This window comes from Pimephales promelas, chromosome 24 (assembly GCF_988280905.1).
Source record: "Pimephales promelas chromosome 24, fPimPro1.hap1.1, whole genome shotgun sequence".
Taxonomy (NCBI): Eukaryota; Metazoa; Chordata; class Actinopteri; order Cypriniformes; family Leuciscidae; genus Pimephales; species Pimephales promelas.
Window position 1 is genome coordinate 7,249,255 of NC_142792.1, and position 26,912 is coordinate 7,276,166.

Consider the following 26,912-nt stretch of genomic DNA (forward strand, 5'->3'; position numbering starts at 1 on the left):
CTGAACTGACACGAACGTTTTATAGTTCGTGTGTACCTTCATGTCAGAGCCGCCTGACACCGAAGCTGCCGGGACATGAGCCGGAGGAATGAGGAATTAGGGTGGCTTATTTGATGAGGATATTTTTGCTTTTTGATGACAGAAAACTAATGCACAGGGTCCAAATAATATTTTAGATAGATGTAGAGAATGTGGAAGCATTCAAATGAAAATTTGGAGATCGGCATCTTTATTGCAAAAAAAAAAAAAAAAAAAAAGGGTACAAAATCACAAGTGATCAACCAAAATAACAATATACAAGATTATTAGCCTAGAAATCTAGACGCACCCTAGCGGCAGCAAAAATTATTTTGATGTAGGTCTGGCATGCCAGGCTACAAGATTATAACATGTAAACAGAATAGCCTAGTTTTGCCTGGGGAAGCTTATGGGCCAAAGAGAAAGAGGACTATATGTTGACAGTTTTACTGCCTTTTTGTGGAGCCAGAAATCTGATTAATGTAAGTTCACGCATAAAAAGTTCAAAATTTTTTTTTTTTTAGCAGTTAATTTACATTTATGAATGTGAAATGTTGCCAAAAGAATTAATAAATTTTTAATAAAGTACATATTTTCTTTACTTTGACTTCGATAAAAGCAAAATACAACATTCTTTCACAATAATCAATCAATCAATCAATCATTTATTTATAGAGCACATTTAAAACACAACCGAGGTTGACCAAAGTGCTTTACAAGGAATAAAAGAGACACAGATATAAAACTGCAATACAAACTTAAAACTAAATGAGACAAGAAGGCACTAAAAAAATAAAAAAAATAAATAAAAAAAAATAAGGCAAAGTCTTTATTGGGTCAATGATGAATCTGCTGAGGTTTTGCCAAAATGTTCTTATGTGTGAACAATTCCAAGAGAGGTGCAAAACAGTTTCTGGTGGTCTTCACAAAAATAACTGATTGTATTGAAATTAAATTAAATTGTATTGAAATTAAATTTCCCACCTTTTTTAATATCAAAGTTCTGTCCACTCGTCATGACATCATTATTGCTTTCAGGTGTGTCTTCTACAAACTTAACAAATATATGGGTTACCATGCTTTACCTTCACGTCACTTTCCCTTTGTTGGGCAGTCATTGCCTAATGGTCAGAGGGTCAGACTTGGAACCCAAAGATTGTTGGTTTGATTCTCAATATCCTACCGGCAGGAAACGAGTGAGGTGTCCTTGAGCAAACACCAAACCCCCAATCTCTCCCTAGGCGCCAAAGAAAAATGGCTGCCCACTGCTCCCAGTGTGTGTGTCCACAGTTTGTAGTGTGTGTGTGTGTGTGTGTGTGTGTGTGTGTGTGTTCATTACTGCTAATGTGTGTGCACTAAATTGGAGAGGAACATTTCAGAGTATGGGTAACAATAATTGGCCTTCACATTTCATTCATCTACAGCCTGAGAATGGATTTAAAAGTGAATTGGCAAGCAGACAAAGCAATATGGATATTTATTTATTGGTTAAAACATGCCTGACCACATAAAATAATAATATTTGATACAGATTAATTAACAGGGTTATTGTAAAAGTTACTTAATGCATACAAAATATTTAAAAAAATGTTGTTGTTTTTTTATATATAAACTCAGCATCATCCAATCAAAAATTTTACTGCTATTAACAAGGTCATAATAGACAGTACAAAATCACACAGAGGCATTCACATTTAAAAACCTGAGATTTGATATATCAATAGCAATTTCACTCAAACTCATAAGTGTTCAAATTTCTTGAACTGCCGCGGTCATTGAGCCGAATGGCCCCCCTTCTTTTTTTGACTCCTCCTCCACATCATCATAATCTGTTATTAAAAACAAAATCTTTTATGTTTATTATTTATGTTATAATCGGAAAAAAAAATAAACTAATGGAGTCTTTTAATCTGGAAAACATACTAATAAATACTTAATAACTTCAATGGCGCCACCAGGGGGCATGGCCACCCCTGGCCGACTCCTGGCCACCCCATTGGCCACCCCAATGGCTAGTATTAATTTTTGTAGCATCAGTTATGCATTTTATAAATAAGTCAAAAATATTCTTAAGTAAAAGAAGACGGGGAATTATGTGTCGTGACGTGCTTTTTAAGTGCCAAATGGTATACTGTTACAGCAGCTTTTTGATGTGTTTTTGCCACGTTTGGACAGGCAGGGATGCAAACAGCGCGCTTTTCGGCGCCTCCCGCTTTTTTCACGTCAGTTTGGGTGACAAAGTCATCTGAAGTCCTTCCATAGCTTAATGTGAGGGACAGAAGTATAATTACATCATTAAAGTATACGGAAACCCGTTTTCCATCCTCTGCGGCTGTCAATCATTCTCCATTCATATTCAATCAGCACGCGCGCCTCTTGGATGCACGGTAAAACTCTCTCCAATATGATATATTCACGTTATAAATGCATGATCTGTAGATAAAAGGCTGTACAGTATATTCGCATAAAATTACTTTATTTTCTTGGAGTTTGTAGCTGTTTTTAAACGACTCACTACCGTGTGCTTGTTACTGTTAGATCACACATATCACAAGGACTATGAATCGGCATCAAACGCACAATAACTGTGAAACAAAGGAACAAATCGCACTAGGATTTGTGCGCTCAACATTTCTTTGATTTGTGACATGAGCTTTTAAATGCGCACTTCTGAAGCGCAGTGCTGCTGCACACTGTGACTCCATGTTGCTTTGAGCACATCATTCTGCACCCGCGATGCGCATACACGCTGTGTGCTCTCTGTTTTTCATGTTATCATGGGTTTGCGCACTGAAATATTATTAAAAGGCAATATATTTTGTTATACCTAGCCTGCTCAATACATTTTAAATAAGCATAATTTAATTGTATATTATTTATTTGTAGTGTAGGCTATGCACTTCTGAATTCTTGACATTAATATATGTATATAAAATTGTGACATGTATTAAATTGTGACATTGAATTTTAAAAGAGAACTAATAGTCATTTGTTTTTATTAACATATTTAGATTTTATAAAATTACTGTGCAGATTTTTTCAAGAATTACTTTTTGCTACTGATGTATACACTCATTAAGTTTATTAAAAATTCAAAAATACATTTATGTAGTATTTAAAGGTGTTAACTGTAATCTTACACTGCAAAATAATAATTTAAAAATGATTAAATTCATCACAATTTTGTAAGTATCTGGAAATTTGCTGTGGGGCAAGGCCATATATATATATATATATATATATATATATATATATATATATATATATATATATCATATAATACATATCATTATATATAATATAATATATATTAGTAGGGCCCTATGATATCATTAGTAACATTAAATATTACACAATAAACCAAAGTATATCAGTAGGAGTTTCCTTAAGTCTTTCTGATAGTTTTCTACACAACAGTAGAATACAATTCTGAAATTATGGTTTATACTGTAGTTTTGGTGTGCCACCCCAAGATTTTAACTGGCCCCATCTGGCCACCCCTATGAAAAATTTCTGGAGGCGCCACTGAATAACTTACCTAACAGGTTTCTCACATCTTCACTCACACTCATCACATCATCATAGTCCTCCAGATCTCCCTCTGATCAACAATGACATAAAAAACATCAGAATATAAAACACTTTTGCTGCGTCCCAATTCAGAGTCTGCATCATTCGAAGGCCGATTGCATCACTGTAGCCCGATGAAGACCGTCTCCTTCAAATGCGGCCTCTAAATATGCTTTTGTTTCCTTTGAATGTCAGCTGTCACAGTTGCTATAAGAGATAAGGACAATCCCCTGTAGACCGTCCCATTAAACAATGCTCGTTTTGACCTTTGTGGCCTTTAAAGGATCCAGACTTTAAATTGGGACACATCTTTTATCGTATTTAAAGGATCATTTTTACCTTTAAGTGACTTGATTAGACAAAACTCATGTCTAATACTCATGTAAACATGTAAGGGTGATAATAAAATGTAGTTCTGTTCAACCAACCTATTTGCGAGCTCTGTCCATTGATGATGACATCATCATAATTCTCTAGCATGTTAACTACAGGTGCAAATATAAGCCCAAAAAGTTAAATAGAAGCCAAAAAAACATTAAGAAAGTAATTTTAAAATATTAATTTTAGTTATGAGGTTTATCTTTAAAGGAATTTAAAAAACAATTAAAAAACACCTTTTTTGATATAAGAGTCCTGTCCACTGGTGATTACGTCATCATAGCTCTCGGGTGTGTCTTCTACAAAATCACACGTCACACAAACACACATTAATGACATTCAAAATATTTTTTAAATCTGTTAATATACTTAAATAACTTTAATATGCTGAAGAATGTCAATGTGCCGTTATAGAATAACAGAACGACACCTGTCTCACGATCTGGTTTCAGTCCATCAGTGATGACATCATCATAGTATCCCGGTGTGATTTCCTTCACCATGTCTTCTACATATACACAAAGAATATGTTTGGATACAAAACCCCAAATATGTTTTTGTTGCAGGTCATTAGACCAAATACATTAATCTTCTAAATCATGTGATCATTTAAAAGGTCACTGACCTTTCAGGCCACTGCTGTTGGTGACATCATCATAATATACTGTCTTGAAATCTTTTGCTAAAAAGGAGAACAGATTGTTGATATATAAATAAACAACAGTATTTAAACGGTATTGTGTCATTAGTCAAATATTTTTTAGAATTTGTTACATTTATTTATTTAGGTTAATTTCAATGAAATAGTATTTAGGATGGAATGAATATGCGCTTCTGCTGTCTAACCTGAGAGAAGCTCATCGGCATCTTCATACCCAGAATGCAGTTCTTCAGAGACGAGACTTCCTGTTAAAGGACAGAAAAATGCCATCATCCCAAACAGACTGAATCCTCATTTCCATTGGATCATAAAACTCTTAATTTTTTAAAAACATTAGAGGCAGAAATCTCATGTTTGTTTCTGTTTGTTTTTGTTAGGCCTATTAGAAAACACTCATGTATCCTCACATGAACCCATTCCTCACTGCCTTCCAGAAATACACACAGGAAGAGACAAACACACACACACACCTGCACACTTACAAACATATGAACCCCTCTTTATTACCTTCAAAATACACACAGGAAGAGACACTCACTGACACACACACACACACACACACACACACACACACACACACACACACACACACACATAAACATGCACCTGCAGCTCTGTGGTTTTCTGAGAGGAATTCTCTGGTTTGAATCAGGAGGTTTAACGGGACTAATAATAGATGAACATCAAGTGTCTGACAGACTCTTATTAATCATATTAAATAAGTTTCATGTGTCATGTCTCACCTCTCTGAGTGAAGTGATTGTGTCTGTGATGAATCTCCTCATAAACGGCCTCAGTCGTCGTCCTGTGTCTCCTCTTAGAGAGATCTGTGTGTGTAGACAGACAAACCTGCTGTCAGTTCACAACACATGACTGATCACACACTGAATAAGACACACTATGACAGTCTCTGGATCTCTCCTACCTCTCCTCATCACTCTGTTCTGCTGAACCAGTATAAGCAGTGGCACTAAGAGCAGTACGAGCAAAACTCCCAGTACAACCACAAGCACAGAGAGAGACGCTGCTGGAGGAGTTTGTGGAGGAGTGACTGATGTTGAGCGCACTGTCTGAGAAACTGGACGAGAAGATGATGTTGTTGTGGCAGGAGTAGTGGACACTGACAAATCTGCCAAAACACACACAAACACGTTCAAAATCATGCAAATATACAACGATTATTAGCACTAAAATGATGACTACTATTGTTCAGTGTGTTGCTGTGACCTGCACATGTGAGTCCAGCGTGATCTTTGTGGGAACAGTCAGTGTGGTTCTTCAGGGAGTGAGGACAGTCCCACAGGTGAATCTCATTCCCTCTGCACTCGACTCCGTTCATCCACACAATACCTTCACCAGCACCAAAGACTGAATTCCCATCAGCCCTCAGTGCGTCTCCACAACCCAGCTGCCTGCAGACCACCTGAGCATCGCTGATGTCCCACAGATCAGCACAGACTGAACCCCACACAGCGTTATTATACACCTCCAGCCTCCCAGAGCACCGGCCCAAACCTCCACTCAGTCTGAGAGGAACATGCTCTAAAACACACACAGCAACATCACTGACCAGCAATACATTTACAATGTATTTTATGACTATTTAAAGTTGTGACTAATTGTGTGACTATACTGTGAAAGAGAAATAATTCTGTGAATAAATAAAATATATAATTTTAATTATCTTACTTGAACATTGTCTCTGGTGAGGAGATTCTGAGGTGGAACATGTCAGACGACTCCGAGGAACTTCATGAGTCTGCTCCTCTAAAATTAAAATGTTAAAATTGAATTCAACACTGAATAGAAAAATTATACATAATAATAATAATAATAATAATAATAATAATAATAATCATCATCATCAAACTGAAACAAACATGTAATTTTCCAACTTTCTTACATCAGTTAAATGATCATACCTGAGCAGGTGATATTGGCCACTTCATTATCACAGACAGTCTGTCCCCAGGGTGAAGATGGACACTGCCATAGAGAGGAATCATGACGTCGACATTTAAAATCATCCAGCCAGTTTTGAGACTTCAGTCCCTCTGAATTACTGGGTTCATTGCCAGATCTTCCACAGTTCAGCTCTTGACAGATCAGACTCGCTGTGTCTCTGTCCATCTTGTTGTAACACACATTACCCCAGGATCCATTGTAGAAAACCTCCACATTCCCTTCACAGCCCTCAGTTAACCTGATCTCTTTAAACTCTAGATGGAAAAGGATGAGATTGTGAATCAATGCATTAAAACAGAAACAATTTAATGTCTAATCACTGTCTTTTAATAACAAGGTATACAGTGAAATGATTGTGTCAACTTTACATTTATAAAATAGAGGACACTAAAACCAAAACTGTGGAAACATATTTCATTCATTAGTGTATAAATATATATAAAACACTGCTTTTGTTTTTAAATCGCTTGCACAAAATTTCTGAAACTTTGGCTCTTAATTTTTTGAAACTCTACACTAAACCACAAAACACGCACACAAGATCCAAAACATCGCACATCTCTTGCAAAAACAAAGACTTCAGTTAAATCTATATTACAATTTTTTTTAATTATTGTTTACACACTTTTAAGCCTCATATAGTCTATTGTCTATTGTCTCTTTTGCTTGTTCGGTGTGCAGTGGAGTGTACAGGAGTTTCTCACACTAACATGTATGTGCACAAATACTGTATATAGTGTGATTGCACACTCAATAAACTTTGAAGTTATTGAACTGAACTGACTTGCTGAATAGTGACACTATTAGCTTGTTAGAGGTGCTTACAACAAAATTTGAATATGTTACAATTGTAAAGCTTCTTTGAAACTATCTGTATTATCCGCTACAGAAATAAATGTTATATATATATATAGGGCCTATATATATATATATATATATATATATATATATATATAAACAGAAATCCAAGGGACAAAAGTTTATTTGTTTCTCAAAAATTGAGTTTTGATTTCTAAGTGATCAAATTAGGTATGTTTAAACTTTGTTATATATCCAGTCAGTAGTTGTAAGATGTGTGCCTTTCATTCACTCAAAGTGAATCAAAGTGTGAGTTCACACTCACAAATAATTAGCTAGAGTAAAAGAGTATCAGTATTTGGTGTGCTGTCCGAGGGTGAGCGCCGTGCTCAGAATGCGTCCCGAACCGAGAGTTACTCTGCCCATCAACCCCCCACCCCCATCGTCAAGATATTATTTAACTGTTCACCTGAGCACACGACCCCTACATCCTCCTTGTGTTGACAGTCATGTTTCTCCCAGCCTGGAGAAGAGCAGTTCCACAGGGACGTCTCATTCCCCTCACACTCCACCTCATCCAGCCATATGTGTCCAGAACCAGGACCAAACCAGGCTGGTACCTGCTGGTTACTGAGGGCCACTCCACACTGCAGCTGTCTGCACACCACATGGGCATCTTTAATATCCCAGGAGTCATCACACACTGTCCCCCATGAGCCGCTGTGAAAAACCTCCAGCCTCCCTGCACAGTCTCCCCCAGAACCCACCAGCCTGATGGACCCGCGACCTGATATTCAGAGAGAGAAAAACACATTATTGATCACCAACAACTGAAGAATCTGCCCAGATGTTGTTGTGCTCACCAAGGCAGGAGATTGACAGCTGTTGTGTGGAGCTGCAGTTGAGAGTTTGTGGAGAGCTGCTGCAGTTCCCCAGATGAGCTTCACTCCCAGAGCACTGGAAGCCCGTCACACACTCATGACTGTGTTCAGGACTGGATGAAGAGGAGCCGGAGAAGTTCAGCACAGAGCCACAGCCCAGCTGTCTGCAGACCACAGAGGATTCAGTGAGACTCCAGGAGTCCAGCAGAACTCTCCTCCAGACCTGATGGATGGAAACTTCAAGCTCCCCCTCACACTGTCTCTCTCCAGACAACCGCACCAGACCGTCATGAACAGACAGAGAGGAATCTGAGTGAAAGATGTGGCATTTTATTAAGATATTGCAAGATTTACAAACCCAATTCCATAAAAGTTGTGACACTGTACAAATTGTGAATAAAAACAGAATGCAATGATGTGGAAGTTTCAAATTTCAATATTATATTTAGAATACAACATAGATGACATATCAAATGTTGAAAGTGAGACATTTTGAATTGCCATGCCAAATATTGGCTCCTTTTGGATTTCATGAGAGCTACAAATTCCAAAAATGTTGGGACAGGTAGCAATAAGAGGCCAGAAAAGTTAAATGTACATATAAGGAATAGCTGGAGGACCAATTTGCAACTTATTAGGTCAATTGGCAACATGATTGGGTATAAAAAGAGCCTCTCAGAGTGGCAGTGTCTCTCAGAAGTCAAGATGGGCAGAGGATCACCAATCCCCCCAATGCTGAGGAAAAAAATAGTGGAGCAATATCAGAAAGGAGTTTCTCAGAGAAAAATTGCAAAGAGTTTGAAGTTATCATCATCTACAGAGCATAATATCATCCAAAGATTCAGAGAATCTGGAACAATCTCTGTGCATAAGGGTCAAGGCTGGAAAACCATACTGAATGCCCGTGATCTTCGGGCCCTTAGACGGCACTGCATCACACACAGGAATGCTACTGCAATGGAAATCACAACATGGGCTCAAGAATACTTCCAGAAAACATTGTCAGTGAACACAATCCACCGTGCCATTCACTGTTGCCGGCAAAAGCTCTATAGGTCAAAAAAGAAGCCATATCTAAACGGGAACCAGAAGCGCAGGCGTTTTCTCTGGGCCAAGGCTCATTTAAAGTGGACTCTAGCAAAGTGGAAAACTGTTCTGTGGTCAGACGAATCAAAATTTGAAGTTCTTTTTGGAAAACTGGGACACCATGTCATCCGGACTAAAGAGGACAAGGACAACCCAAGTTGTTATCAGCGCTCAGTTCAGAAGCCTGCATCTCTGATGGTATGGGGTTGCATGAGTGCGTGTGGCATGGGCAGCTTACACATCTGGAAAGGCACCATCAATGCTGAAAGGTATATCCAAGTTCTAGAACAACATATGCTCCCATCCAGACATCGTCTCTTTCAGGGATGACCTTGTATTTTCCAACAAGACAATGCCAAACCACATACTGCATCAATTACAACATCATGGCTGCGTAGAAGAAGGATCCGGGTACTGAAATGGCCAGCCTGCAGTCCAGATCTTTCACCCATAGCAAACATTTGGCGCATCATAAAGAGGAAGATGCAACAAAGAAGACCTAAGACAGTTGAGCAGCTAGAAGCCTTTATTAGACAAGAATGGGACAACATTCCTATTCCTAAACTTGAGCAACTTGTCTCCTCTGTCCCCAGACGTTTGCAGACTGTTATTAAAAGAAGAGGGGATGCCACACAGTGGTAAAAATGGCCTTGTCCCAACTTTTTTGAGATGTGTTGATGCCATGAAATTTAAAATCAACTTATTTTTTCCCTTAAAATTATGCATTTTCTCAGTTTAAACATTTGATATGTCATTTATGTTGTATTCTAAATATGATATTGAAATTTGAAACTTCCACATCATTGCATTCTGTTTTTATTCACAATTTGTACAGTGTCCCAACTTTTATGGAATTGGGTTGTATATAGATAATTAATTTTTCAAATAAAATCCACCAGAGCAAATGACTCCAACATCTCGTCCATGATAACGTTCAGCTCGACTCCATGAAGAGACGGGACATTCTGAGAGTTTTGTTTCATTCCCGTCACAATCAAACACATCAGCCCAGATTTCACCACTTCCCTCTCCAAACCAGTCTGATCCCACAACAGACACAGCAATCCCACAATTCAGCTGTCTACAGAGGACACTGGCAGCTCTCATATCCCAGCATGCATCACACACTGAGCCCCATTTACTGAAGTACTGACGTTCAACTCGACCAGAACAGATGTCAGGACCATTGACCAGTCTGAGGTCAGTGTAACCTGGACAAAGGACACATAGTTTAGTTAAACAGTACAAACATTCCAAAATAAATGGTTTAAAAAAAGTTTTTTGAAAAGCTCAATTACCAGAACATAACAGTCCAATGTCATTCTCATGGGTACAGTTATATTTGACAGAAGGTGATGTTGGACAGAAAGATATATAAGACTCATTTCCTCTGCACTGAATCTCTTGTGTCCACATCTGAGCGTCTCCTTTTCCAAAAGCATCTTCTCCCAGCACCTGTACAGGAGCCCCACAGTCCAGCTCTCTACACACAACCTCTGCATCCTGCTGGTCAAAGGCAGCGTCACACACTGACACCCATGACCGATCATGAGGCACTTCTACTCTGCCAGAACAGAGAGATCCCCCAACCAGCCTGACTCCTTAAATAAACAGACAATTTTAATGATTGTAAGACTGAAAAACTGGAACTGGTTGATGGAATCAATCTGACCAGTGCTCTCTGAAGACAAAAGGACCTTGCTTGCAAATTAACATGTGAACAACTCTCTCACATACCACATCCCCCACTCTAACAGAGATCACTCACATAAGAATTTAAGTAGTTTTAATGTGAATTATAAAGGATAGTTTAGTATCATTTTGAAGGTCTCAGGGTGACTGGTAATGTGTCATTCCCAAAGAAGTAAATCAAAATGTAATAGTTCTCAAGAATATAGAAATATCTTGCACACATAAGAATTTGTCTTTGAGTCAACACCTCCTGAGATTGTCTGAATGCTAATCCACTGTTCTTAACAGATGGTCAAAACTTCTACCCCCAGTAAGTATGTTGGGGAATACAGTAACTTTCCATTGTAACCTGATGATTTACATATCAGGTGCGGTCTGGCTATATAAGGAAATGCAACGGAGAGTTCAGGGCTGTTGTCTGTATCAGATCAGTCTCATGATGCTGTGTCGTTGAGACTCATTCATGTATCTTAATGTCGGGTAAAAGATTCCTCTTAGTTTTAGAACACTTGATGGTTTGCATTGATTATCTTTCAATTGATTGTGGAATTGTAATTATACATTTACCTGACATAATAAATTGTAATATTTGATTGTTCTAACAGACATTGACTTTATTTTCATTAGAGTTAAAAGGACAACATTAATTTGTATTTAATGATGCACAGATATCGTTTTGAAACCTTTTTCACTTTATGGAGTCAGATGAAACGAGTTAATACATAAGATTAAATGTTATGCATTTAATTAAAAATCACTTTGCCATGGGAAAGACGGAACACACATGAAACCTTCACCTCAAATCGAATTCCGCCATTGGATCGATTTCAGAGACCTTACATGATATTTGCTTCTAGACCTATTATTTTATAAAACTAAACAGTTACCAGTTATATTTTTTTAATTGTCAGCAGTTTATTTCATGCATAAAATTCACACAAGCTTCTTGCATTTCATGAGCTTACACCCACAAATAATTTGACGACTGTTGTGTTGTCATGGGACAGCTCATGGCCCGAACCTAGAGTACACCCGCTTTTACCATTTAATGAATAACAGGGGAGAAAAACATTTGTAAGATAAATGCACCCAGGGTGTTATTAAAATGCATTTAGTCTACGAAATGCTCAACCTTTGAACATGCGTTGGTAACACTTTAGAATACGGTTCCTTCGTTAATGAATAACTACACAAGAACTAATGAGTAACACGATATTAACAATCTAGTAACTATTATTAACTAACAAAAAACTCTGATTAACGAACTAGTAAGTAATAGCGCACAGACGAAAGTGGTAGTTCACTATTAAGTAATCAATAAATACTATTTTTTTAATACTTCCCAGAGAACTACTGAAAAAGTTTATTAACAAACAATCTAGTAACTACTATTAACTAAAAGAAACTCTTATTAACGAATTAGTAAGTAATAGCTCACGGATGAAAGTGTTACTAGATACTTCTGTGGGAATTACTAATTATTTGGATTCGTATTATAAAGTGAAGATCATTGGAACTAACTAGTAATTACTCATTTATTACTAAAGACATTTTCTAAAAGTATACTAAAGTTCACCAAAAATCTCAAACGGTTGCACAAATCATGACTAGATCATGTAGTAACACTTGAGTAATTACTAGTTAGTTCCAATGATCTTCACTTTATAATACGAATCCAAATAATTAGTAAGTAATAGCTCACAGATGAAAGTGTTACTAGATACTTCTGTGGGAATTACTAATTATTTGGTTCTCTACTTACTAGTTCGTTAATCAGAGTTTCTTGTTAGTTAATAATAGTTACTAGATTGTTAATATTGTGTTACTCATTAGTTCTTGTGTAGTTATTCATTAACGATGGAACCGTATTCTAAAGTGTTACCCATGCGTTTTGTTCATAGAAGGGATTGTCTGCGAGAAAAAAAAAAACATGTTGCACACAAACTGCTTCATGTACATTCCATAGTAATTCAGCACGTCACATAATAATACATTACTTTACCCCACACAGACAACCAAACAACCGCCTGACGTAACACTGAATGTGGTGAGAAATGTTTTATTTATCCTGGAATTCTGTGGGGAAAACAGGTTAGTAATTAAAGAAGCATGGATGAGCAAAGCTTACCAGAGCAAACGACTCCAGCATCTTCAGTATGTTTAGCCTCTATTCCCCATCCAATGAATCCACAGTTCATCAATGTAGACTCTGATCCACTACACAGTAAATCAGAAATCCAGATTTCTCCTGATCCTTCTCCAAAGTGAGCACCCTTTGGTGCACTTAAAGCCTCTCCACATCCCAGCTCTCTACACACCACTGCAGCATCAGCCATATCCCAACCAAGATCACACACTGTTCCCCACTGACCATCATGAAGAACCTCCACTCTACCAGCACAGCGACTCTTACCACCTACTAATCGCACTGTTTCTAAAGGTACAAAAGAACAGAGACAGACAGAGAAAAAAGAAAAACAATTGTTGTACAATATTACTCAATGATTTTATGTCCATACTTGTATAGTTCATATGTCGTTCACCTACCAGCACATACAACGCTCACATTGTTGTCAATGGAACAATTGTGTGAAGGTAACATTGGACAGAGAGCAAACTGATACTCGTCTCCTCTGCACTGAATCTCTTGTGTCCACATCTGAGCGTCTCCTTTTCCAAAAGCATCTTCTCCCAGCACCTGTACAGGAGCCCCACAGTCCAGCTCTCTACACACAACCTCTGCATCCTGCTGGTCAAAGGCAGCGTCACACACTGTGTACCAGGTGTCCCCATGAGGCACCTCTAGTCTTCCAGAACAGCGAGAACCTCCAACCAGCATGATGCCTGAAATGATTATGATAACAAGCCATTTAAAATATCAAGATAAAAAAATCCTCAAAATTAAAGAAAAGTTCACTTTACTTTAGTAAGAATAATGATATCAATGTACTAGTAGAAAATTCAATACAGCTAAATTAGGGACTAAATTGCAATTTTGAGTATTTTTCAGAGAAGTTGGCCTACATGAAAAGTAGACTTGAGTATACTTTCTTGTTTTTTTATTTTATTTTTTTATTTTCATTTTTTTTTTTAAAGAAGTGTATAATAGCACACTTGAATTTGTTACCTTTTCGTAAGTGAGAGCATAGGGAGTTGTATTGTTTTGTTAATGTTTGGTAAGACAGAGTTTTTTCTTAGGGCAAAATTAAACTTGCAACAAATTAAAAGCTGTTTTGAAATCTTCAACTTATTGTAAACTATTCAGAGTAATGTCAAGATCAAAGAGTGCTGTTGTTTTAGTCTAGAGTAACATTTGTGTCAGTACTGGTCCATCTTCATTTGGCACCCTTGACTATTAGGGGTGTAACAATATATTGTGTAACAATGTATCGCAATACAAAAACAATATTTATCATCCGTAGCGACAATGTATTGTGTATACAGAAACAGCAGTTGTCCCAAAATCAAAGTTTAGATTTATTTAATTTAGCATCAAATTGGATTTACCAAGAAGTTCATATTTGAGCTTTCATGTTTGTTAATTATTATTATTAAATAAATAAATACATGATTTATTAAAGTACAATATTTATTATTTATAATATTTATATGCAGTCAGGAACAGAGATATGGTATGAAGAATATGAATATTTCCAATATTTTACTTTAACAGTGTCAACATTGCTCTTAGAATAGGAGAGAAGGACTAAGGAAGCCTATTCAAGTTCATTCATGATGTAATGTCGAATTTGGCATCTTGCAGTTCTTTTTGTTAAATATTTAGTCCATTTTGGCTTTGTATCATTAGATTCTTCAGTATTGTGTATCAAGCTGAATCATCACATCAGTGTATTGTTACACCTGACTGTCACAGAGGTTGTCCAGCCCAGGACAGCAGTAATACTAAGAGAAAATTAGTTTTCATCTTGTACATGAATTAATTTTGTTAATTAATTTTCTGCTTCTGGTTTAACAAGTACGTGAAAGAGTTTAACGTTTAGAGTAAATTTTGTATTACGTACAAAATTTGTGTTTGTATTATAAATAAAACAAGAGAGTTTGCTGATTCAGGTCATGCACACACTCTCATTAAACACACTCCGATCACAACATAAAACACAATTTTGACTTTAAAATTTGAAATAAAAAACTGTTAATGTCGATTCTTTACATTTTTACAGCTACTGTCACATCGTGATCATGTATGATTGATATAAAACTGAGCCAATTGATCAGTTCTTATCAGTTAAGCTGTTATAAAACTTGTTGATTTCCACTATTTATGAACTTTGAAGATTAATTTTAAAATCAATTAAATCAAATCAAAACATTTGATGGTGTAATCTAGACAGAAAACCAACCTACCTGAACAGATCACTCCAACATCTTCACTATGCTCACAGTTATGTTCACCCATTTCTAATTGTGAGCAGTTGAATATTGAGGACTCTGATCCACTACATCTCACATTATCCATCCAGATTTGTCCTGATCCTGGTCCAAAGTGAGCGGCACGCATTGTATTTGAAGGATTGCCACAGCCCAGCTCTCTACACACCACTGCAGTGTTTGGCAAACCCCAATAATCATCACACACTGTTCCCCACTGATCTCTATGAAGAACCTCTACTCTACCAGCACAGGAATTATTACCACCCACCAGCCTCACGTTTCCTGCAGACAAGATATAGAATGATTTACTGTATATGAAGAGTTCAGATGCAAAAGCCTCTAAGTGCCATTTGAAATTTTCTTCTAGAATGATCATTTTTATCAAGCTCGTATATTTAAGTTCAGTAATTTCACTTAAGTGAAATTACTGAACTTAAATATTTATTATATTATTATATTATAATATTTAAGTTCAGTAATTTCACTTAAGTGAAATTACTGAACTTAAATATACGAGCTTGATAAAAATGATCATTCTAGAAGAAAATTTCAAATGGCACTTAGAGGCTTTTGCATCTGAACTCTTCATATATAATGTACAGTGAGAGAAGACAAACAACAACAAACTTTAAGTCACCATAAACAGATGAACAGAGAAAATGACTATAAAAGAAGTACATTCACATTTATATTCATTCAAATATTACACATACACAAATTGACCTATGAATTATATTATGACCATTTCATAACAGAGTCAATCAACAACATTAACTCACACATAATGATTCTGAGTGTGTGTACGTACCAGCTGTGCCGAGTCTGATCACAGATGACAAAATAATGAGTGTTAGATAGCTCTCCATCTTCACTGATCTACACTCTGCTTGATCAACTCAGAAGTGAAAGGTTCAAGAGAGAAAGAGACAGAAGTTTCTACAATCACCAAACAGCAAGCCAATCAAAGTCACTTTTACCTTATTAGACAGAAGAGAGGAAATCATCAAAAAGTTCCTCTGACAAATCAGGAGACGTATTTATGATTCTCACCATATTTATTAAAAGCACGTCAACACTGATGAACAGGACTCCTCCTCCACCTTAGAGACACTTCACTGGGGAGAAACATGCCAGATAGAGGGGTGACAGTCACACACACAGAAATCATTCCAGTTTATTTACAGCATCAAAGCAGCATTTGCAGATACAAACATTGATAACTAACTGCTTCATGTTTCTCACTTTGAGTCCATGTTTAAAAATATATGTTTAAAAATATTTGTTGGATACAAACAGAAACCATTTTTTTTTTTTTTTTTTTTAAGATTTTGCTGTTTTTAAAAAGACAATAAATATGCCTTTACCCAGTATATCATAATAGGAATACTAGACCAAGTTTGCACTTTGCAGCTCCGCAATACCGATCTATTCCTGTGGGTGGCAGTAAAACGACTATGAGATGACAGACTTATGGTGACCTTGACCTTCTGTATGTAAATTATGTTTTGTTTTTATTAAAATACGATAAAAATATATAGTTAAAACTATGTTAAACTTTTTAAACTAAACTTAAAATTAAACTTTTAAACTTTTAAGATAAACTGACTATGTGGACATCGCCGGAACTAAAAATATAAACTAAAAATATTGCAGGAATTATGTCATATTCTTTCAGTCTACTGTTTAGAATCACAACTGGAGATCTCCAAATGAATTATTTGAGTCGGTTCTCCACACTTAATTGTTTAAACGGGTTAGCACAAACAAAGGAATCGAATGATTAAAACTTGCGCACTGAATCTGGAGGTATTAAAAAACACAGAGAAAAAACAGACACAAAAAAGTTTGTCTTTACAAACAAATATCAACTGAATCGAAACCTGCAACCACACAGGTTTGTCAGTAATCAAGAAGCTCTTTATTAAGTTCAAAATCTGCATTTGCAGATGCATATAAGGACAATTTTCAACCAAAAGAAAACTAAAAGTACAAAAAAGCAGAATGACGTTACCATGTGGTTTCATGGCTGCAACAATTCTGTAGATGAAACTGGAAAAAGTTATCCCTTTCTCCGGTCTGTAGTTTTTAACGGCTATGAACTGCACTGGGGTTCTGTTCTTTTGTTGAGTATTATTATTATTATTATTATTAATATTATTGCCTTTATTGTCACGGAATTTAAATTACACACCCCCTGGTGGTAACACATTATATGACAAGACAACACTAATACAAGTAATACAAGTAATAATAATAATAATAATTATATATATATATATATATATATATATATATATATATATATATATATATTTATATATATAGTGTTAAAGGTATTGCAAAGTTATTCATATGGTTTATTCACGTGTTACAGATAGCTGACTTAGGCCTACATAACAAAACAAACTAATGTATTTGTCTGTGTGCACTAACTTGGATGGTTTAAAGGCAGATGGACAGATTCCGACTCCAAATATATGGGTTACCATACTTTACCTTCACATGTCACTTTCCCTTTGTTGGGCAGTCGTCGCCTAATGGTCAGAGGGTCAGACTTGGAACCCAAATATTGTGGGTTTGATTCTTAATATCCTACCGGCAGGAAACGAGTGAGGTGTCCTTGAGCAAAACATCAAACCCCCAATCACTCACCAGGCGCCACAGAAAAAAGGCTGCCCACTGCTCAGAGCATGTGTGTCCACAGTTTGCAGTGTGTGTTCATTAATGTGTGTGCGCTAAATTGGAGAGGAAAATTTCAGAGTATGGGTAACAATACTTGGCCTTCACATTTCATTCATCTACAGCCTGAGAATGGATTTGAAAGTAAAATGGCCAGCACAAGCAATATGGATATTTATTTAATGGTTAAAACATGACTGAACACATAAAATAATAATATATGATACAGATCAATTCATTAACAGGGTTATTGTAAAAGTTACTTAATATATCCAAAATATTAAAACATTTTTTTTTTTTTTTTTTAAATCAGCATTATCCATTCATAAAATTACTGCTGTCGCCATGGTGAGGCTGTTACATAACATTTTTGTTTATTTTGGTAATTTTGCAGAAAATGCATTGCTGTTTGTTTTACTTATTGTCATAATAGGCATCCTACAAAATCACACAGAGGCATATACATTTAAATACAAAAAAACAAAACAAAAACCCCCCCTGAGATTTAATAGCAATTTCAATCAAACGTATAAGTGTTCAAATTTCTTGAACTGCCGCGGTCATTGAGCCGAATGGCCCCACTTCTTTTTTTGACTCCTCCTCGACATCATCATAATCTGTTATTAAAAACAAAATCTTTTATGTTTATTATTTATGTTGTAATTAGATAAAAATATAATGAATGGAGTCTATTAATCTGGCAAACATACTATAACTTACCTAACAGGTTTCTCACATCTTCACTCACACTCATCACATCATCATAGTCCTCCAGATCTCCCTCTGATCAACAATGACATAAAAAACATCAGAATATAAAACACTTTTGCTGCATCCCAATTCAGAGTCTGCATTATTCGAAGGCCGATTGCGTCACTGTAGCCCGGCGAAGACTGTCTCTTTCAAATGCGGCCTCCAAATATGCTTTTGTTTCCTTTGAATGTCAGCTGTCACAGTTGCTATAAGAGACAAGAACAATCCCCTGTAGACCGTCCCATTAAACAATGCTCGTTTTGACCTTTGTGGCCTTTAAAGGATGCAGACTCTGAATTGGGACACATCTTTTATCGTATTTAAAGGATCATTTTTACCTTTAAGTGACTTGATTACACAAAACTCATGTCTAATACTCATGTAAACATGTAAGGGTGATAATAAAATGTAGTTCTGTTCAACCAACCTATTTGCGAGCTCTGTCCATTGATGATGACATCATCATAATTCTCTAGCATGTTAACTACAGGTGCAAATATAAGCCCAAAAAGTTAAATAGAAGCCAAAAAAACATTAAGAAAGTAATTTTAAAATATTAATTTTAGTTATGAGGTTTATCTTTAAAGGAATTTAAAAAACAATTTAAAAACACCTTTTTTGATAAAAGAGTCCTGTCCACTGGTGATTACGTCATCATAGCTCTCAGGAGTGTCTTCTACAAAATCACACATGTCACACAAACACACATTAATGACATTCAAAATACTTTTTAAATCTGTTAATATACTTAAATAACTTTAATATGCTGAAGAATGTCAATGTGCCGTTATAGAATAACAGAACGACACCTGTCTCACGATCTGGTTTCAGTCCATCAGTGATGACATCATCATAGTATCCTGGTGTGATTTCCTTCACCATGTCTTCTACATATACACAAAGAATATGTTTGGATACAAAACCCCAAATATGTTTTTGTTGCAGGTCATTAATCTTCTGGGAATAAATCATGTGATCATTTAAAAGGTCACTGACCTTTCAGGCCCCTGCTGTTGGTGACATCATCATAATATACTGTCTTGAAATCTTTTGCTAAAAAGGAGAACAGATTGTTGATATATAAATAAACAACAGTATTTAAAAGGTATTGTCATTAGTCAAATATTTATTAGAATTTGTTACATTTATTTATTTAGGTTAATTTCAATGAAATAGTATTTAGGATGGAATGAATATGCACTTCTGCTGTCTAACCTGAGAGAAGCTCATCGGCATCTTCATACCCAGAATGCAGTTCTTCAGAGACGAGACTTCCTGTTAAAGGAGAGAAAAATGCCATCATCACAAACAGACTGAATCCTCATTTCCATTGGATCATAAAACTCTTAATTTTTAAAAAACAATAGAGGCAGAAATCTCATGTTTGTTTCTGTTTGTTTTTGTTAGGCCTATTAGAAAACACTCATGTATCCTCACATGAACCCATTCCTCACTGCCTTCCAGAAATACACACAGGAAGAGACAAACACACACACACACGCACCTGCACACTTACAAACATATGAACCCCTCTTTATTACCTTCAAAATACACACAGGAAGAGACACTCACTGACACACACACATAAACATGCACCTGCAGCTCTGTGGTTTTCTGTGAGGAATTCTCTGGTTTGAATCAGGAGGTTTAACAGGACTAATAATAGATGAACATCAAGTGTCTGACAGACTCTTATTAATCATATTAGATAAGTTTCATGCCTCATGTCTCACCTCTCTGAGTGAAGTGATTGTGTCTGTGATGAATCTCCTCATAAACGGCCTCAGTCGTCGTCCTGTGTCTCCTCTTAGAGAGATCTGTGTGTGTAGACAGACAAACCTGCTGTCAGTTCACAACACATGACTGATCACACACTGAATAAGACACACTATGACAGTCTCTGGATCTCTCCTACCTCTCCTCATCACTCTGTTCTGCTGAACCAGTATAAGCAGTGGCACTAAGAGCAGTACGAGCAAAACTCCCAGTACAACCTCAAGCACAGAGAGAGACGCTGCTGGAGGAGTTTGTGGAGGAGTGACTGATGTTGAGCGCACTGTCTGAGAAACTGGACGAGAAGCTGATGTTGTTGTGGCAGGAGTAGTGGACACTGACAAATCTGCCAAAACACACACAAACACATTCAAAATCATGCAAATACACAAAGATTATTAGCACTAAAATGATGACTACTATTGTTCAGTGTGTTGCTGTGACCTGCACATGTGAGTCCAGCGTGATCTTTGAGGGAACAGTCAGTGTGGTTCTCCAGGGAGTGAGGACAGTCCCACAGGTGAATCTCATTCCCTCTGCACTCGACTCTGTTCATCCACACAACACCTTCACCAGCACCAAAGACTGAATTCCCATCAGCCCTCAGTGCGTCTCCACAACCCAGCTGCCTGCAGACCACCTGAGCATCGCTGATGTCCCACAGATCAGCACAGACTGAACCCCACACAGCGTTATGATACACCTCCAGCCTCCCAGAGCACCGGCCCAAACCTCCACTCAGTCTGAGAGGAACATGATCTAAAACACACACAGCAACATCACTGACCAGCTTCAGGATACCATTTACAACAAAACACAGAAACTTAAGACGGCTTTAAATGTATGATTAGTGGATTGCATTTATGAATTTGAGTTTGATTGATTATAAATTCTTGTTTAAATGCACAATTACAACAATCTTAAAATAAAAATCAGTTACGCTTCCTTTTACAGTACAGTACTTACAGTGTACTTACCTAGAAAGTACTGGCTAATATAATGTAAGTACATGAAACAGGGGTAGGTTTAGGGTTAGTACTTGTTATTACCCAGTAATTGTAGTTACTAAAATAAGTATTTACATGGGTAACTGGACTGTAAAAGGAAGCGTTACCTGAAAATCTTACTTGAACACTGTCTCTGGTGAGGAGATGGTGAGGTGGAACATTTCAGACGACTCTGAGGAGACTCGGGATTCTCCTTCTCTGAGATTAAATATTAAGAGGACTGAACATCAGGACACAAAAATTATATCTTCACTCAGTAAAACATATCAATTTAAGCCTCATAAATCATTTAAGGCTCTATCCATCAGAAACATGGTTTATTCACCACATTATATACAAATGTTATGTTTAAAGAAACATAACCAGTGAGACTATCTTACATTATTTAAACATAATCTCACCTGAGCAGGTGATTTTGGCCACTTCATTTTTACTACAGTAGTTCTGTCCCCAGGGTAAAGACGGACACTGCCACAGATTTGAATCACGAGGTCGACATTTTACTTCATCCAGCCAGTTACGAGCTGATTCCAGTCTTGGTGTAGAATCAGACACAACACCAGATCTTCCACAGTTCAGCTCTTGACAGATCAGACTCACTGTGTCCGAGTTCATCTGGTTCCAGCACACATTACCCCAGGATCCATTGTAGAAAACCTCCACATTCCCTTCACAGCCCTCAGTTAACCTGATCTCTTTAAACTCTAAATGGAAAAGGATATGCTTTATAAATATTGGAATTCAGGTTGAGCTAAACCGAAACATCACCAATATAACTGGTTAATACAATGCATGCTAGCACTGGTAGTGTCTGAAAAAGATACTTAATTATATTTGTATAATATATCGTGAATCTTATGTACTACTTGATTCTGCTTGGTCAATAAAAAATATTTAAAAAGTACCGACATCCATGTTTAGCAGACAATCGATACAGTAAGACGGTCTTTGTTGTAAAATGTGACCCATCCACGATGGTCCTGGTGTTTATTTAGCAAAAATGACCACCTGTACATTATTCCTTTAAACATTTGAAATTATTTATTTAAAAATAAATCACATTACTTTACTGTTCACCTGAGCACACGACTCCTACATCCTCCTTGTGTTTACAGTCATGTTTCCCCCAGCCTGGAGAAGAGCAGTTCCACAGGGACGTCTCATTCCCCTCACACTTCACCTCATCCAGCCATATGTGTCCAGAACCAGGACCAAACCAGGCTGGTACCTGCTGGTTACTGAGGGCCACTCCACACTGCAGCTGTCTGCACACCACATGGGCATCTTTAATATCCCAGGAGTCATCACACACTGTCCCCCATGAGCCGCTGTGAAAAACCTCCAGCCTCCCTGCACAGTCTCCCCCAGAACCCACCAGCCTGATGGACCCGCGGCCTGATATTCAGAGAGAGAAAAACACATTATTGATCACCAACAACTGAAGAATCTGCCCAGATGTTGTTGTGCTCACCAAGGCAGGAGATTGACAGCTGTTGTGTGGAGCTGCAGTTGAGAGTTTGTGGAGAGCTGCAGTTCCCCAGATGAGCTTCACTCCCAGAGCACTGGAAGCCCGTCACACACTCATGACTGTGTTCAGGACTGGATGAAGAGGAGCCGGAGAAGTTCAGCACAGAGCCACAGCCCAGCTGTCTGCAGACCACAGAGGATTCAGTGAGACTCCAGGAGTCCAGCAGAACTCTCCTCCAGACCTGATGGATGGAAACTTCCAGCTCCCCCTCACACTGTCTCTCTCCAGACAACCGCACCAGACCGTCATGAACAGACAGAGAGGAATCTAGAGAGAAGATCTTATGTTTTATTTGCAAGTTTGGTAATGTGATTTACATTAATAATACATTTATACATGAGAACTGAAGAGAACTGAAATATAGCAATTATAGGTATATAATTGAGTCTTTCAAGAGCAAGAAATCAATGAAGTCTTCTAGTAATATGGACTCACTAGAGCAGATCACTCCAAAACGCTGAGGACATACAGCTCGACTCCATGAAGAGACGGAACATTCTGAGAGTTTTGTTTCATTCCCGTCACAATCAAACACATCAGCCCAGATTTCACCACTTCCCTCTCCAAACCAGTCTGATCCCACAACAGACACAGCAATCCCACAATTCAGCTGTCTACAGAGGACACTGGCAGCTCTCATATCCCAGCATGCATCAGACACTGTGTCCCATTTATTGAAGAACTGACGTTCAACTCGACCAGAACAGGAGTCAGGACCATTGACCAGTCTGACGTCAGTGTAACCTGGACAAATAACAGAGAGCTTACTGAAACTGATAAAACAAAAAGAAACCAATCAAATGATAATTACATTTTAGTTAACAATTTGATTTCTCTATTGAAATGATGAACATTGACATTTTACCAGAACATATCAGTCCTATATCATTGTCATGAGTGCAGTTTGTGTTATTTGAGGTTGATGATGGACAGAGTCGAATGTGTGCTTCATTTCCTCTGCACTGAATCTCTTTTGATCCAATCGGACCATTTCCTTTTCCAAAAGCATCTTCTCCCAGCACCTGTACAGGAGCCCCACAGTCCAGCTCTCTACACACAACCTCTGCATCCTGCTGGTCAAAGGCAGCGTCACACACTGAACCCCAGCCTCCAACAAGAAGCATCTCCACTCGCCCAGAACACAAGTGAGACCCGTCCACAAGTCTTGACCTTCCGTAGTTTATTGTTTCTGAATATATTTACACAAAGAGAAGACAATCTGACACAATTATTATGATATGAAAATAAAACAGAAGTCCTTTCATTAGTAATATGTTTTATAAATAGATACAATTGAGTTGTTAAGAAATAAAATGTACTTATGAAATAAATGTGCTTATGATTTGCTCTAACAAAAAAATCCATTCAATTATTTTAAATTTCTTATAAGATGTTTATCAATGAAAGTCTGATCAGTGATGCATTAACAGAGTGATGTATGGAGCCGCTCACCTCTGCATCTGACTCCAGCATCTTCATGATGACCACCACAGTAATGAACACCCCATCCTAATGATCCACAGTTCTTCAGTGTTGACTCTGATCCCCTACAGCTCACATAATCCATCCAGATTGGTCCTGATCCTTGTCCAAAGCGAGCACTACGCACAGCTTCTAGAGCCTCTCCACATCCTATCTCTCTACACACCACTCCAGCATCAGTCTTATCCCAGTTGTAATGACACACTGTTCCCCACTGACCTCTATGATGAACCTCCACTCTACCAGCACACGGACTGTTCCCACCAACCAACCTCACAGTCTCAAAATCTGTACATGACAGAGAGAAAGGGATCGAATCATCCAAAGTCAAGAAACATAAGATGTAAAGGGTAAATATAATGTAATATTTTAAATCTGGGCACGAGTGTATAACAAATTGTTTGCCTGTAAAAGCTCAAATCATTTGTAAAATGTAATTGATAATTAATGATATGTGTTACAAGATCTTAAGTTTATAGATATTACAAATGCTTCTATTTATAATATTATCCTTTATTTTCTAGTGGTTTAATGCCGACAAACAATCTGCGTATTTAAAAAAGTAATATTTTACATCTTAAGTGTATTTTGTACTTACCAGATGTGTTTATAGTGACTATAGAGGAGAGTAAAACGAGTGTCAGAAATCCCTCCATCTTCTTCTGCTCGTCACACTGTTTGTTTGACTCCTGGAAACTGGTTGTTTCTCCTCTGCTCCCTCTCACACACACACACTGAAGAAACTGGCTCCTGTCAGTCCCCTAAAGAGAGAGAGACTCTCACAGCTGCCAATGACACTCACTGTTACCTTATTAGACACAACAGAGGAAATCATCAAACATAATCACTGACAAATCACAAAGCAGCATTTTTATTTTCTCCATATACATCAATAAAGTGTGAGCGCTGATGAGCGGGACTCCTCCTCCAGTGTGAAGAGACACTTCACTGAGGACAGACTCGTGTCAGTCATGTGTCAGCGTGGAGAGAAAGTCACACTAAACTTACAGGAGATTGATAGAGAAACACTGCAGGTTATATTCAGCATCAAAGCCTGTAACACACACAACTTACACACCTGATGACTGACTGCTCACTACTGAAGCTTCAGTTCACACACACAATACTTGATCTTTGTTATAAATATATAAATCATATTAAACGGAACATTTTAAAGTTGATTTTGGAACAACTGTGTATAATATCAAGTGTATTTTACTATACTGTTATTATGTTCTAACCAATAGCACACTTAACAGTATTTAATAAATTGTTAAATAAACTGGAATGGTTGTGTGCAATAAACAGACAAGTTTCATATCACATCTCTAAATAAACATTGCTTTCTTTTCTACCATATTCACATGCCTTTATATTCAACACATTTGTGGCTGTTTAATATTGCAATGCATGATTCCTCCAGCAGAGGACAGCAAAACACTCATTATAAAGAGAAGCAGAAAAGAGTCTGGTCCATGTTAGAGCTTCTCAGCCTACATTTGTATTGGCACAAAATGTAAATTACTTTGTTTCCAGTTTATATTTTAATTTATTAGATATAGTAAAGTCAGCAAAATTGGGACACATTTTTTGGTAAACTGTGTATTAAATACAAATAAATCTATTCTACCTACTTCTGTTGTTGTTATTACTTGTATATTGTTTTGAGAATCAATAAAAAAAATGCTGTTCATGTTTATTTGCATGAGGTCAAGAAGTAATAGGTATGATAAATATATAAAAATGAAAAATATAATAAATAAAAGTAACAAAAAATGATTTTCATAAGTTACTTTCATATTGAGGTAACTGGATTAGTTTACTCTTTCGAGATGAAAAAAAAGATGTAATATATATATTTGTAAGTTTACCTTGTCTTAATGAATGTAATGTCATGTAAACATATTCAGCACCCTTTAAATTCTTTGGCAAATGATTGATGCATGTTTTATTAGGCCTGTCTGAGTAAACTCATTTTTGAAAGAGTTTTTGATAAGAAAAACCAAGAATGTTCAGTCCAACCTCAGCCTGCAGAAGAAGCTAATGCAAAATATTCACTATCAACCACACAATAAGACTAAAAACTTGTTTCAAATTATTTAACGTAATGGAACATTTCATAATAAACTGTGCAGTTAAGATCGGTGTTTAAATGTGGTTTTTTTTATTGATGACCAAAATTATATGTACAGTTATATTTGCATACCTTTTTGTTGTTATCACTAAAATGTATTTCAGTTCAATTGCAT

General features: G+C 37.0%; 2 protein-coding genes across 3 annotated transcripts; both read right to left on the reverse strand.

Annotated features, from left to right (window-relative positions):
• Positions 1 to 1,471: 1,471 nt before the first annotated feature.
• On the reverse strand, positions 1,472 to 16,328 carry LOC148965164 (scavenger receptor cysteine-rich type 1 protein M130-like). 2 transcript variants are annotated; one of them, XM_089127272.1, is made up of 20 exons: positions 16,250 to 16,328; positions 15,415 to 15,723; positions 13,597 to 13,893; positions 13,178 to 13,483; positions 10,656 to 10,958; positions 10,254 to 10,568; positions 8,254 to 8,580; positions 7,860 to 8,177; positions 6,550 to 6,846; positions 6,317 to 6,394; positions 5,855 to 6,169; positions 5,553 to 5,756; positions 5,371 to 5,454; positions 4,813 to 4,872; positions 4,592 to 4,648; positions 4,397 to 4,474; positions 4,203 to 4,265; positions 4,017 to 4,073; positions 3,557 to 3,619; positions 1,474 to 1,847 (listed from the first exon to the last, which is right to left on the reverse strand). In XM_089127272.1, the coding sequence occupies exons 1-20, from the start codon at positions 16,305 to 16,307 to the stop codon at positions 1,768 to 1,770; spliced, it is 3,669 nt and encodes a 1,222-aa protein (XP_088983398.1). In that variant the 5' UTR covers positions 16,308 to 16,328; the 3' UTR covers positions 1,474 to 1,767. The 2 variants fall into 2 exon arrangements, with proteins under 2 accessions (XP_088983399.1, XP_088983398.1); XM_089127273.1 differs by lacking the exon at positions 4,017 to 4,073 and having other exon boundaries at positions 1,472 to 1,847.
• Positions 16,329 to 18,400: 2,072 nt separating this feature from the next.
• On the reverse strand, positions 18,401 to 25,993 carry LOC148965165 (antigen WC1.1-like). Its single transcript, XM_089127274.1, has 18 exons — positions 25,262 to 25,993; positions 24,634 to 24,951; positions 24,047 to 24,370; positions 23,617 to 23,925; positions 23,125 to 23,448; positions 22,731 to 23,048; positions 22,055 to 22,357; positions 21,774 to 21,851; positions 21,091 to 21,405; positions 20,789 to 20,992; positions 20,607 to 20,690; positions 20,089 to 20,148; positions 19,870 to 19,926; positions 19,683 to 19,760; positions 19,487 to 19,549; positions 19,301 to 19,357; positions 18,841 to 18,903; positions 18,401 to 18,737 (listed from the first exon to the last, which is right to left on the reverse strand). Exons 1-18 carry the CDS (start codon positions 25,317 to 25,319, stop codon positions 18,658 to 18,660), a joined length of 3,093 nt encoding a protein of 1,030 aa, XP_088983400.1. The 5' UTR covers positions 25,320 to 25,993; the 3' UTR covers positions 18,401 to 18,657.
• Positions 25,994 to 26,912: the final 919 nt, after the last annotated feature.